Raw genomic sequence first — 14,427 nt, forward strand, 5'->3', positions numbered from 1 at the left:
AACCTCTCGCGTGTGAGGAGGAAGTAGAATAGAAAAAGAAACCACACCATTCTGCATTGCTGATCACCCGCTGGTGGAAACAGCTCGAGGGAGAGGGAGGTACTCCATGTTTCATCTCTCTCTGCGTCCGCACGCACAGGGCAGGATAGGCCCATGCTCCATCTCGAACCTATGCCGAGTCAGCCAATCTCGCCCGGGCCCACGATCGGCCTCAGTACCACTCACCAGGACCTGGGTGGGTTACTGTTGTCGACTGCAGTCTAACGCCCAGCCTTGCCACACAGGAAGTGAGCACCGAATGCCCCTGGATGACGTGGGCGGCGTGCTGTGATGCCCCACCATGGCGAACAGCCTAATCGCCTGGGGATGACGTGAAGGGTTGAGGTTTGGAGGAAGGGGCTGGTGGGGGGTCGGGTACACCAGCAGTCAGAGAGTCACGGCAGCTGTCCTGTCGGGCAATTTGATCACGTGCGGCACGCAACATCTGAAGTCACCACACATCATGGCTACAACAAGGAAGGAGGGGAGGGAGGGAGGGAGGGGAGGGAGAATTCAAAGGTGGAGTCCTGGGAAAGTTGGGCGCGGATTTGGGAGGTGACAACAACATTGAAGGACTTTGCAGAGGAAAGGGAGGGTGGAGAAGGGACAGCGAAGGAGAGGGGGTCAAGGGCTGTTTTCCAGCAGAGGAGAGATAGCGGCAGAGCTAAAGAAAGGGGCAACACCTGCAGGCAGGGTCTGGTCAAAGTATCGGCTAAGATGGGGGTCAGGAGGGAACACTTCACTGGCCCCCCCCGTGTCCGAACTCGCACCGAGTCCCCCTCACCCATCACCCCCCGCGCTCACACTGACCCACACTGACTCCCGGTCCAGACACACCTCGATTTTAAAATTCACACCCTCGTGTTCAAATCCCTCCTCACCCCCTCCCTATCTCTGTAACCTCCTCCAGCCCCTACACCCCTCTCTATCTCTGTAACCTCCTCCAGCCCCTACACCCCTCCCTATCTCTGTAACCTCCTCCAGCACCTACAACCTCCCTATCTCTGTAACCTCCTCCAGCCCCTACTACCCTCCCTATCTCTGTAACCTCCTCCAGCCCCTACACCCCTCCCTATCTCTGTAACCTCCTCCAACCCCAACAAACCTCCCTATCTCTGTAACCTCCTCCAGCCCCTACAACCCTCCCTATCTCTGTAACCTCCTCCTGCCCCTACAACCCTCCCTATCTCTGTAACCTCCTCCAGCCCCTACACCCCTCCCTATCTCTGTAACCTTCTCTAACTCCTACAACCCTCCCTATCTCTGTAACCTCCTCCAGCCCCTACACCCCTCCCTATCTCTGTAACCTCCTCCTGCCCCTACACCCCTCCCTATCTCTGTAACCTCCTCCAGCCCCTACAACCCTCCCTATCTCTGTAACCTCCTCCAGCCCCTACACCCCTCCCTATCTCTGTAACCTTCTCTAACTCCTACAACCCTCCCTATCTCTGTAACCTCCTCCTGCCCCTACACCCCTCCCTATCTCTGTAACCTCCTCCAGCCCCTACAACCCTCCCTATCTCTGTAACCTCCTCCAGCCCCTACACCCCTCCCTATCTCTGTAACCTTCTCTAACTCCTACAACCCTCCCTATCTCTGTAACCTCCTCCTGCCCCTACACCCCTCCCTATCTCTGTAACCTCCTCCAACCCCTACAACCCTCCCTATCTCTGTAACCTCCTCCAGCCCCTACAACCCTCCCTATCTCTGTAACCTCCTCCAGCCCCTACAACCCTCCCTATCTCTGTAACCTCCTCTAGCTCCTACCACCCTCCGAGATCTCTGCGCTCCTCCAATTCCGGCCTCTTGACCATCCCCCGATTCCCATCGCTCCACCATTGGCGGCCGTGCCTTCAGCTGCCTGGGACCCTGAGCTCTGGGATCCCCTCCCTAAACCTCTCCGCCCCCCCTCTCTCTCCCTCTTCCTGAAGTGATTACTCTGGAACTGGAGGAGGCCATTCAGCCCCCTCCTCGAGCCTGTTACACAGGAACTGGAGGAGGCCATTCAGCCCCCTCCTCGAGCCTGTTACACAGGAACTGGAGGAGGCCATTCAGCCCCCTCCTGGAGCCTGTTACACAGGAACTGGAGGAGGCCATTCAGCCCCCTCCTCGAGCCTGTTACACAGGACCTAGAGGAGGCCATTCAGCCCCCTCCTCGAGCCTGTTACACAGGACCTGGAGGAGGCCATTCAGCCCCCTCCTCGAGCCTGTTCCTTCCACACAATCGCGTCATATCTGCACCCGAACTCCATTTCCACCTGGGCCTTCCTCTCTCTCTCTCTCTCTCTCTCCTCTGAGCCAGGGGACAGCCGATTAAACGATAGGGAAGGGCGGAGGGGGTGGGGGGTTTGGCTTGGTGATGTTGTTTATAAACTGCAGCCACTGGACTGAAATAGAAATCTGACTGCAGACTCCAGGAACTGACTGCTGGTGCTGCGGAGATCGGGACAGCTATCGAGCGGGAAGGGGGTGGGGGTCAGGTTGGGGACTGGGGGGGGCTGGTCTTCTCCCCCCCCACCCCCCACACCCCCCAGAACGTTTCCCCAACATAGCAGGGAAACCGAGACCCGGTGATTCCCGGACAGATTGGATCTCGAGTGAAGTAGTGCTTTCCCTGTGGAGTGAGCTCCTGGGATTGGCTCCGGCTGAGCTCAGGAGTAGGGAGCAGGTGGTAAAACAGGACTGAGGGAGGCTCCTATTTTTGGGCTGGGGGCCGGAGGGAGGTTCGGGAGGCAGGAGTGGGACTCGACACTGTGCGTCTGGGGGCAGACAAGCGCCACGGAGGGTGGGGGGGGAAGAGAGACCGAGCCACAAGATCATTTCAGCCCCCTCGGGACGTCCCAGAGAGTTACACACACAAGGAAGGATTCTCTTTGTTTTGAAGTGTGGCCCCTGTTGTAACGTAGGAAACTCAGCAGCCCATTGACGCACAGCAAGATCCCACAAACAGCGATGTGATAATGACCCAGATCATCTGTTTTTTAGTGATGTTGGGTGAGGGATAAATATTGGCCCCAGGACACCGGGGAGAACTCCCCCCTGCTCTTCTCCCAATAGTGGCCGTGGGATCTTTTACCCCCACCCGAGAGGGCAGACGGGGCCTCGGTTTAATGTCTCATCCTGAAAGACGGCACCTCCGACAGTGCGGCGCTCCCTCAGCACTGACCCTCCGACAGTGCGGCGCTCCCTCAGTACTGACCCTCCGACAGTGCGGCGCTCCCTCAGTACTGACCCTCCGACAGTGCGGCGCTCCCTCAGCACTGACCCTCCGACAGTGCGGCACTCCCTCAGCACTGACCCTCCGACAGTGCGGCACTCCCTCAGTACTGACCCTCCGACAGTGCGGCACTCCCTCAGCACTGACCCTCCGACAGTGCGGCGCTCCCTCAGCACTGACCCTCCGACAGTGCGGCACTCCCTCAGCACTGACCCTCTGACAGTGCGGCACTCCCTCAGCGCTGACCCTCCGACAGTGCGGCGCTCCCTCAGCACTGACGCTCCGACAGTGCGGCGATCCCTCAGCACTGACCCTCCGACAGTGCGGCTGCCCCCATGTTTGAACTCTCACTGAGTCCTCTTCACCCATCAGCCCCTGTGCTCACTGACCTACAGTGTTTTCCAGTTCAGGAGCAGTTCGATTTCAAACTTCTCACCCTCCTCGCAACCCTCCCTATCTCTGTAACCTCCTCCAGTCCCTACAACCCTCCCTATCTCTGTAACCTCCTCCAGCTCCTACAACCCTCCCTATCTCTGTAACCTCCTCCAGTCCCTACACCCCTCCCTATCTCTGTAACCTCCTCCAGCCACTACAACCCTCCGAAATTTCTGGGCTCCTCCAATTCCGGCCTCTTGACCATCCCCCGATTCCCCATCGCTCCACCATTGGCAGCCGTGCCTTCAGCTGCCTGGGGGGGGCCCTGAGCTCTGGGATTCCCTCACTAAACCTCTCCGCCTCTTTCTCTCTCGCTCTCTCTCTGTATTTCTATCTCCCACGCCTTCTCTCACTCCCTCTCCCACTCCCTCTCTCACTCCCTCTCTCTCTCTCCTCCTTTAAGACGCTCCCTAGAATTGACCTCTGTGACCGAGCTTTATCTCCCCTGTCCCTAATATCTCCGTATGTGCCTCGGGGTCAGATTCTGTCTGATTGACCTTCCTGTGAAGCACCTGGGGGAGGTTTTACTGGGTGAAAGGCGCTAGATAAATGCAGTTGGATTATGGGCATAAGCCCTCTAGTTGTTCTCGGACCCATAACCTTCTGACTCCGGAGAGGAACATGTGACTGACTCAGACTTACAGAATGTGCCGGAACAGGAGGAGCCATTCACCCCTCCTCGAGCCTGTTACACAGGAACAGGAGGAGGCCATTCAGCCCCTCTCCAGCCTATTACACAGGAACAGGAGGAGGCCATTCAGCCCCTCTCCAGCCTATTACACAGGAACAGGAGGAGGCCATTCAGCCCCTCTCCAGCCTGTTACACAGGAACAGGAGGAGGCCATTCACCCCCTCTCAAGCCTGTTACACAGGAACAGGAGGAGGCCATTCAGCCCCTCGAGCCTGTGACACAGGAACAGGAGGAGGCCATTCAGCCCCTCTCGAGCCTGTTACACAGGGACAGGAGGAGGCCATTCAGCCCCTCTCCAGCCTGTGACACAGGAACAGGAGGAGGCCATTCACCCCCTCGAGCCTGTTACACAGGGACAGGAGGAGGCCATTCAGCCCCTCTCCAGCCTGTTACACAGGGACAGGAGGAGGCCATTCAGCCCCTCTCAAGCACGTTACACAGGAACAGGAGGAGGCCATTCAGCCCCTCTCGAGCCTGTTACACAGGATGAGGAAGAGGCCATTCAGCCCCCTCCACGCCCTACCCCCTCCGGTCACTTTTGTCCGAAGGCAGGCAAGGTCAGGCGTCCAGACTTTCAGCTCCCCGAAGGACCAGGAGCTCTCGACTGCTCAACAGGGTCGAGGTTCAGAGGTTGCCCGTGTACAAGAGAGTGGGGTAGGGGAGATGGGCTTGTTGGGGGGTTGGGGGGGGGGGGGGGTGGTGGTGGTGGGTTGTGAAGAGATGGATTGAACTGGAGTTTCTTTTGAAGGCTTAATTCTCCCTTCCCCCTCCCTCCTTCACTTCCTGCCAGCTGGGAGAGTCAATCACCATGGCTTTGTTGGAACAGAGAGGCCTCTGTCTGCAGGCCGAGGGAGGGGGTGGGTTGGGGGCGGTGGGATTGAGTGCGGCAGCTGCAGTGAGTGACACGAGGAGCTATTTAAAACCAGGACGACAATCCTTCCCCAAGCTGCTGCCAGCCCGCTCTGTCCGGACTGGACGAGCCTTTGATTCGGGCCCTGTCGCCGGCTGCCATCTTCTGGCCGCCACTGGCGTCTCCACGGCGACCGGGCCTACCCCGAGGAGCGGGCCAGTTCGGCCTGACTCCGAGACGGAGTGTCCCCACCCCCCAACCCCCCAACCCCCAACCCCCAACCCCCAACCCCCAACCCCAAGGCCAGGATGAGCGCCTTCAGCGCCCCCTTTCGCTAATGGAGGCCGGGAGGGCGCGCAGGACTCGAACGGGGCCCGCGTTTCCCGCCGGAGCGTCTCACCGCGTTCGGCCGCCTCAGGAGGCTGGTGCACAGCGAGATCCAAGACGCAGACACTCGCCCCAGCGGATTGCTCGCTCTCTCTCTCTCTTCCCCCCGCTCCGCTCCCCCCCACCCCACCACCACCACCACCACCACCCCCCCCCCCCCACCGCTGCTCCCTCTCCCCCTCCCTGGATCTGAATGAACAGGCAGCGTTCCTGAATAATGGGCCGCAGCACATCCCCAGGCTCAGGGAGGGGAGGGTGTGGCAGGAAATGAGTAAGATAGACCAGAGGGAGAGAGAGGGGGGGGTGGGGGAGACAGAGAGGGCGAGAGGTGGGGAGGTGGGAGGAGGGGTGGGGGGTGGTGCAGCCTTTCCCGAGGGGAATAAGATGAATAACTGAAAAGGGTGAACGTGTCAGGCAGTGGGCAAAGAGCCAGCACTGGCTGAATGGGCCGAATGGCAGGGTCTCCGTACAATTCCAAAGCACGCAGGCAGCAAGTGAGGTAACGTAAACAACATAAAACCCTGGGAGCAACAGAACTGGGGGCATCAAATGAGTAAGGAGGGCAATCGGTGAATGAGCAGCGAACACAGGCTCGGTCTGTAACGCTCAGACACGATGAGTGAGTGGGAACAACACACTTTTACCGACGTCACAAAGGCTGGGAATGTCGGGGATTCCGGAATCAGCAGCGGCCCAGGGACTTCCAGCCCAGCCAACAGCTCGCAGAGTCAGACAGGCCTAGCTCAGCACCAAGCCCAGAGCGCAGCCTGGGCCTTTCCTGCTCTGGAAGTGGTTGGTGCGAGGAAAACCCCAAGGGCTCACGCTGAGTCAGAGCCTCACCAAAGACCGAGAGGGCATCCGGCGACCTCGATGACTCGCCTACATGAGTCAGAGGGAGGCGAGCGGTTCACTTGGATGTCAGAGTGAGAAAAGTGATTCAGGCATTGAAAACTCTCTGAGGTCATCTTCCTGTTGACTCATAAATCAGTGTCAGGTACAGCACGGGGTTAGATACACAATAAATCTCCCTCTACACAGTCCCGATCAAATTCTCCCAGAACAGGTACAGCACGGGGTTAGATACAGAGTAAAGCTCTCTCTACACTGTCCCCATCAAACACTCCCAGGACAGGTACAGCACGGGGTTAGATACAGAGTAAAGTCCCCTCTACACTGTCCCCATCAAACACTCCCAGGACAGGTACAGCACGGGGTTAGATACAGAGTAAAGCTACCTCTACACTGTCCCCATCAAACACTCCCAGGACAGGTACAGCACGGGGTTAGATACAGAGTACAGCACCCACTACACTGTCCCCATCAAACACTCCCAGGACAGGTACAGCACGGGGTTAGATACAGAGTAAAGCTCTCTCTACACCGTCCCCATCAAACACTCCCAGGACAGGTACAGCACGGGGTTAGATACAGAGTAAAGCCCCCTCTACACTGTCCCCATCAAACACTCCCAGGACAGGTACAGCACGGGGTTAGATACAGAGTAAAGCCCCCTCTACACTGTCCCCATCAAACACTCCCAGGACAGGTACAGCACGGGGTTAGATACAGAGTAAAGCCCCCTCTACACTGTCCCCATCAAACACTCCCAGGACAGGTACAGCACGGGGTTAGATACAGAGTAAAGCTCTCTCTACACTGTCCCCATCAAACACTCCCAGGACAGGTACAGCACGGGGTTAGATACAGAGTAAAGCTACCTCTAAACTGTCCCCATCAAACACTCCCAGGACAGGTACAGCACGGGGTTAGATACAGAGTAAACCTCCCTATACACTGTTCCCATCAAACACTCCCAGGACAGGTACAGCACGGGGTTAGATACAGAGTAAAGCTCCCTCTACACTGTCCCCATCAAACACTCCCAGGACAGGTACAGCACGGGGTTAGATACAGAGTAAAGCTCTCTCTACACTGTCCCCATCAAACACTCCCAGGACAGGTACAGCACGGGGTTAGATAAAGAGTAAAGCTCTCTCTACACTGTCCCCATCAAACACTCCCAGGACAGGTACAGCACGGGGTTAGATACAGAGTAAAGCTCTCTCTACACTGTCCCCATCAAACACTCCCAGGACAGGTACAGCACGGGGTTAGAGAAGAGTAAATCTCCCCCTACACTGTCCCCATCAATCACTCCCAGGACAGGTACAGCACGGGGTTAGATACAGAGTAAAGCTCTCTCTACACTGTCCCCATCAAACACTCCCAGGACAGGTACAGCACGGGGTTAGATACAGAGTAAATCACCCTCTACACTGTCCCCATCAAACACTCCCAGGACAGGTACAGCACGGGGTTAGATACAGAGTAAAGCTCCCTCTACACTGTCCCCATCAAACACTCCCAGGACAGGTACAGCACGGGGTTAGATACAGAGTAAACCCTCTACACTGTCCCCATCAAACACTCCCAGGACAGGTACAGCACGGGGTTAGATACAGAGTAAACTCCCTCTACACCGTCCCCATCAAACACTCCCAGGACAGGTACAGCACGGGGTTAGATACAGAGTAAACCCTCTACACCGTCCCCATCAAACACTCCCAGGACAGGTACAGCACAGGGTTAGATACAGAGTAAAGCTCTCTCTACACTGTCCCCATCAAACACTCCCAGGACAGGTACAGCACGGGGTTAGATACAGAGTAAACCCTCTCTACACCGTCCCCATCAAACACTCCCAGGGCAGGTACAGCACGGAGTTAGATACAGAGTAAATCTCCCTCTACACTGTCCCCATCAAACACTCCCAGGACAGGTACAGCACGGGGTTAGATACAGAGTAAAGCTCTCTCTACACTGTCCCCATCAAACACTCCCAGGGCAGGTACAGCACGGGGTTAGAAACAGAGTAAAGTTCCCTCTACACTGTCCCCATCAAACACTCCCAGGGCAGGTACAGCACGGGGTTAGAAACAGAGTAAAGTTCCCTCTACACCGTCCCCATCAAACACTCCCAGGACAGGTACAGCACGGGGTTAGATACAGAGTAAATCTCCCTCTACACTGTCCCCATCAAACACTCCCAGGACAGGTACAGCACGGGGTTAGATACAGAGTAAAGCTCCCTCTACACTGTCCCCATCAAACACTCCCAGGACAGGTACAGCACGGGGTTAGATACAGAGTAAAGCCCCCTCTACACTGTCCCCATCAAACACTCCCAGGACAGGTACAGCACGGGGTTAGATACAGAGTAAAGCTCCCTCTACACCGTCCCCATCAAACACTCCCAGGACAGGTACAGCACAGGGTTAGATACAGAGTAAAGCGCCATCTACACCGTCCCCATCAAACACTCCCAGGACAGGTACAGCACGGGGTTAGATACAGAGTAAAGCTCACTCTACACTGTCCCCATCAAACACTCCCAGGACAGGTACAGCACGGGGTTAGATACAGAGTAAACCCTCTACACTGTCCCCATCAAACACTCCCAGGACAGGTACAGCACGGGGTTAGATACAGAGTAAAGCTCCCTCTACACTGTCCCCATCAAACACTCCCAGGACAGGTACAGCACGGGGTTAGATACAGAGTAAACCCTCTACACTGTCCCCATCAAACACTCCCAGGACAGGTACAGCACGGGGTTAGATACAGAGTAAAGCTAACTCTACACTGTCCCCATCAAACACTCCCAGGACAGGTACAGCACGGGGTTAGATACAGACTAAAGCTCTCTCTACACTGTCCCCATCAAACACTCCCAGGACAGGTACAGCACGGGGTTAGATACAGAGTAAACCCTCTACACTGTCCCCATCAAACACTCCCAGGACAGGTACAGCACGGGGTTAGATACAGAGTAAATCTCCCTCTACACTGTCCCCATCAAACACTCCCAGGACAGGTACAGCACGGGGTTAGATACAGAGTAAAGCTCCCTCTACACCTTCCCCATCAAACACTCCCAGGACAGGTACAGCACGGGGTTAGATACAGAGTAAATCTCCCTCTACACTGTCCCCATCAAACACTCCCAGGACAGGTACAGCACGGGGTTAGATACAGAGCAAATCTCCCTCTACACCGTCCCCATCAAACACTCCCAGGGCACGTACAGAAGCTATTTTATTATATATTGAATGCTTTTTTCAAAAGGCTCTGTAACACACACACACTGACACTCACTGGGGTACGGGTCCCACACACGCTGTCTCTCACTGGGGTACGGGTCCCACACACACTGACACTCACTGGGGTATGGGTCCCACACACACTGACTCTCACTGGGGTACGGGTCCCACACTCACTGACTCTCACTGGGGTACGGATCCCACACACACTGACTCTCACTGGGGTATGGGTCCCACACACACTGACTCTCACTGGGGTATGGGTCCCACACACACTGACTCTCACTGGGGTACGGGTCCCACACACACTGACTCTCACTGGGGTACGGGTCCCACACAAACTGACTCTCACTGGGGTACGGGTCCCACACACACTGACTCTCACTGGGGTACGGGTCCCACACACACTGACTCTCACTGGGGTACGGGTCGCACACACACTTAATCCTATGTCACCTTCATGTTGCAATTAAACTTGGCAATTCTCAATTTAGAAGTCTCTGTGTTCACTCCTATTCCAGGAGTGCAATTTCGAGACCGGCCCTGGGACACAGCCAGCAGACAATGCTGCCATCCGCTGTCAGTCCGTATAAACTACACTAAGACTCAATATTCAGACTCGAAACGTTAACTGTATCCCTCTCCGCAGAGGCTGCCAGACTTGCTGAGCTTTTCCAGGTGTTTTAGTTTTTGTTTTACAAACTATAGTCAGCGAGCAGCAATGAATTCCAGGCTTCAGGAGTGACCAGTTACTGGACTCAACCCAAATATAGTTGCGGAATTGCTTCAAAGGAAACAACTTGCATTTATCTAGCACCTGTATCAAAGTAAAACCTCCCCCAGGCGCTTCACAGGAAGGTCAATCAGAGAGAATCTGACCCCAAGCCAAATACGGAGATATTAGGGACAGGAGAGAAAAAGCTCGGTCACAGAGGTCAGTTTTAAGGAGCATCTTAAAGGAGGAGAGAGAGAGAGAAAGAGAGAGGGAGACGGAGAGAGAGGCAAAGAGGTTCAGGAAGGGAGTTCCAGAGCTCAGGGCCCCAGGCAGCTGAAGGCACGGCCGCCAATGGTGGAGCGATGGGAATCGGGGGATGGTCAAGAGGCCGGAATTGGAGGAGTGCAGAGATCTCGGAGGCTAGTAGGGGCTGGAGGAGGTTACAGAGATAGGGAGGGGTGTAGGGGCTGGAGGAGGTTACAGAGATAGGGAGGGGTGTAGGGGCTGGAGGAGGTTACAGAGATAGGGAGGGTTCTAGGGACTGGAGGAGGTTACAGTGATAGGGAGGGGTGTAGGGGCTGGAGGAGGTTACAGAGATAGGGAAGGTTGTAGGGGCTGGAGGAGGTTACAGAGATAGAGAGGGTTGTCGGGGCTGGAGGAGGTTACAGAGATAGGGAGGGTTGTAGAGGCTGGAGGAGGTTACAGAGATAGAGAGGGTTGTCGGGGCTGGAGGAGGTTACAGAGATAGGGAGGGGTGTAGGGGCTGGAGGAGGTTACAGAGATAGGGAGGGTTGTAGGGGTTGGAGGAGGTTACAGAGATAGGGAGGGTTGTAGGGGATGGAGGAGGTTACAGAGATAGGGAGGGTTGTAGGGGCTGGAGGAGGTTACAGAGATTAGGAGGATTGTAGGGACAGGAGGAGGTTACAGAGATAGGGAGGGTTGTAGGGGGAGGAGGGGGTTACAGAGATAGGGAGGGTTGTAGGAATGGAGGAGGTTACAGAGATAGGGAGGGATGTAGGGGCTGGAGGAGGTTACAGAGATAGGGACGGTTGTAGAGGCTGGAGGTGGTTACAGAGATAGGGAGGGTTGTAGAGGCTGGAGGAGGTTACAGAGATAGGGAGGGTTGTAGAGGCTGGAGGAGGTAACAGAGATAGGGACGGTTGTAGAGGCTGGAGGAGGTTACAGAGATAGGGAGGGTTGTTGGGGCTGGAGGAGGTAACAGAGATAGGGAGGGATGTAGGGGCTGGAGGAGGTTACAGAGATAGGGAGGGTTGTAGGGGCTGGAGGAGGTTACAGAAATAGGGAGGGTTGTAGGGGCTGGCGGAGGTTACAGAGATAGGGAGGGTTGTAGGGACTGGAGGAGGTTACAGAGATAGGGAGGGTTGCAGGGGCTGGAGGAGGTTAAAGATATAGGGAGGGTTGTGGGGGCTGGAGGAGGTTACAGAGATAGTAAGGGTTGTAGGGGCTGGTGGAGATAACAGAGATAGGGAGGGTTGTAGGCGCTGGAGGAGGTTACAGAGATAGGAAGGGATCTGGGGCTGGAGGAGGTTACAGAGATAGGGAGGGGTGTAGGGGCAGGAGGAGGTTACAGAGATGGGGAAGGGTGTAGGGCTGGAGGAGGTTACAGAGATAGGGAGGGTTGTAGTGGCGGGAGGAGGTTACAGATATAGGGAGGGTTGTAGGGGCTGGAGTAGGTTACAGAGATAGGGACGGTTTTAGGGGCTGAAGGAGGTTACAGAGATAGGTAGGGTTGTAGAGTCTGGAGGAGGTTACAGAGATAGGGAGGGCTGTAGGGGCAGGAGGAGGTTACAGAGTTATGGAGGGTTGTAGGAATGGAGGAGGTTACAGAGATAGGGAGGGATGTAGGGGCTGGAGGAGGTTACAGAGACAGGGAGGGTTGTAGAGGCTGGAGGAGGTTACAGAGATAGGGAGGTTTGTTGGGGCTGGAGGAGGTTACAGAGATAGGGAGGGGTGTAGGGGCTGGAGGAGGTTACAGAGATAGGGAGGGTTGTAGTGGCTGGAGGACGTTACAGAGATAGGGAGGGTTGTAGGGGCTGGAGGAGGTTACAAAGATAGGGAGGGTTTTAGGGGCTGGAGGAGGTTACAGAGATTAGGAGGATTGTAGGGACAGGAGGAGGTTACAGAGATAGGGAGGGTTGTAGGGGGAGGAGGGGGTTACAGAGATAGGGAGGGTTGTAGGAATGGAGGAGGTTACAGAGATAGGGAGGGATGTAGGGGCTGGAGGAGGTTACAGAGATAGGGACGGTTGTAGAGGCTGGAGGGGGTTACAGAGATAGGGAGGGTTGTAGAGGCTGGAGGAGGTTACAGAGATAGGGAGGGTTGTAGAGGCTGGAGGAGGTAACAGAGATAGGGACGGTTGTAGAGGCTGGAGGAGGTTACAGAGATAGGGAGGGTTGTTGGGGCTGGAGGAGGTAACAGAGATAGGGAGGGATGTAGGGGCTGGAGGAGGTTACAGAGATAGGGAGGGTTGTAGGGGCTGGAGGAGGTTACAGAAATAGGGAGGGTTGTAGGGGCTGGCGGAGGTTACAGAGATAGGGAGGGTTGTAGGGACTGGAGGAGGTTACAGAGATAGGGAGGGTTGCAGGGGCTGGAGGAGGTTAAAGATATAGGGAGGGTTGTGGGGGCTGGAGGAGGTTACAGAGATAGTAAGGGTTGTAGGGGCTGGTGGAGATAACAGAGATAGGGAGGGTTGTAGGCGCTGGAGGAGGTTACAGAGATAGGAAGGGATCTGGGGCTGGAGGAGGTTACAGAGATAGGGAGGGGTGTAGGGGCAGGAGGAGGTTACAGAGATGGGGAAGGGTGTAGGGCTGGAGGAGGTTACAGAGATAGGGAGGGTTGTAGTGGCGGGAGGAGGTTACAGATATAGGGAGGGTTGTAGGGGCTGGAGTAGGTTACAGAGATAGGGACGGTTTTAGGGGCTGAAGGAGGTTACAGAGATAGGTAGGGTTGTAGAGTCTGGAGGAGGTTACAGAGATAGGGAGGGCTGTAGGGGCAGGAGGAGGTTACAGAGTTATGGAGGGTTGTAGGAATGGAGGAGGTTACAGAGATAGGGAGGGATGTAGGGGCTGGAGGAGGTTACAGAGACAGGGAGGGTTGTAGAGGCTGGAGGAGGTTACAGAGATAGGGAGGTTTGTTGGGGCTGGAGGAGGTTACAGAGATAGGGAGGGGTGTAGGGGCTGGAGGAGGTTACAGAGATAGGGAGGGTTGTAGGGGCTGGAGGAGGTTACAGAGATAGGGAGGGTTGTAGGGACTGGAGGAGGTTACAGAGATAGGGAGGGTTGTAGGGGCTGGAGGAGGTTAAAGATATAGGGAGGGTTGTGGGGGCTGGAGGAGGTTACAGAGATAGTAAGGGTTGTAGGGGCTGGTGGAGATAACAGAGATAGGGAGGGTTGTAGGCGCTGGAGGAGGTTACAGAGATAGGAAGGGATCTGGGGCTGGAGGAGGTTACAGAGATAGGGAGGGTTGTAGGGGCTGGAGGAGGTTACAGAGATAGGGACGGTTGTTGGGGCTGGAGGAAGTTACAAAGTAAGGCAGGGTTGTAGTGGCGGGAGGAGGTTACAGATATAGGGAGGGTTGTAGGGGCTGGAGGAGGTTACAGAGATAGGGACGGTTTTAGGGGCTGAAGGAGGTTACAGATATAGCGAGGGCTGTAGGTGCTGGAGGAGGTTACAGAGATAGGGAGGGTTGTAGGGGCAGGAAGAGGTTACAGAGTTATGGAGGGTTGTAAGAATGGAGGAGGTTACAGAGATAGGGAGGGATGTAGGGGCTGGAGGAGGTACAGAGACAGGGAGAGTTGTAGAGGCTGGAGGAGGTTACAGAGATAGGGAGGTTTGTTGGGGCTGGAGGAGGTTACAGAGATAGGGAGGGGTGTAGGGGCTGGAGGAGGTTACAGAGATAGGGAGGGTTGTAGGGGCTGGAGGAGGTTGCAGAGATAGGGAGGGTTGTAGGGGCTGGAGGAGGTTACAGAGATAG

General features: G+C 55.8%; 1 protein-coding gene across 1 annotated transcript in view; it reads left to right on the forward strand.

Annotated features, from left to right (window-relative positions):
* The first annotated feature begins 171 nt into the window (after positions 1 to 171).
* The window catches only part of LOC121274757 (serine/threonine-protein kinase D3-like), a 39,835-nt gene continuing 25,579 nt past the window's right edge, over positions 172 to 14,427 (forward strand). The window contains exon 1 of the mRNA XM_041182101.1: positions 172 to 235. Coding sequence (XP_041038035.1) covers positions 172 to 235 — 64 coding nt within the window. The remainder of the gene's footprint in view (positions 236 to 14,427) is intronic.

The sequence above is a fragment of the Carcharodon carcharias genome, assembly GCF_017639515.1.
Source record: "Carcharodon carcharias isolate sCarCar2 chromosome 37 unlocalized genomic scaffold, sCarCar2.pri SUPER_37_unloc_7, whole genome shotgun sequence".
In the NCBI taxonomy this organism is placed as follows: domain Eukaryota; kingdom Metazoa; phylum Chordata; class Chondrichthyes; order Lamniformes; family Lamnidae; genus Carcharodon; species Carcharodon carcharias.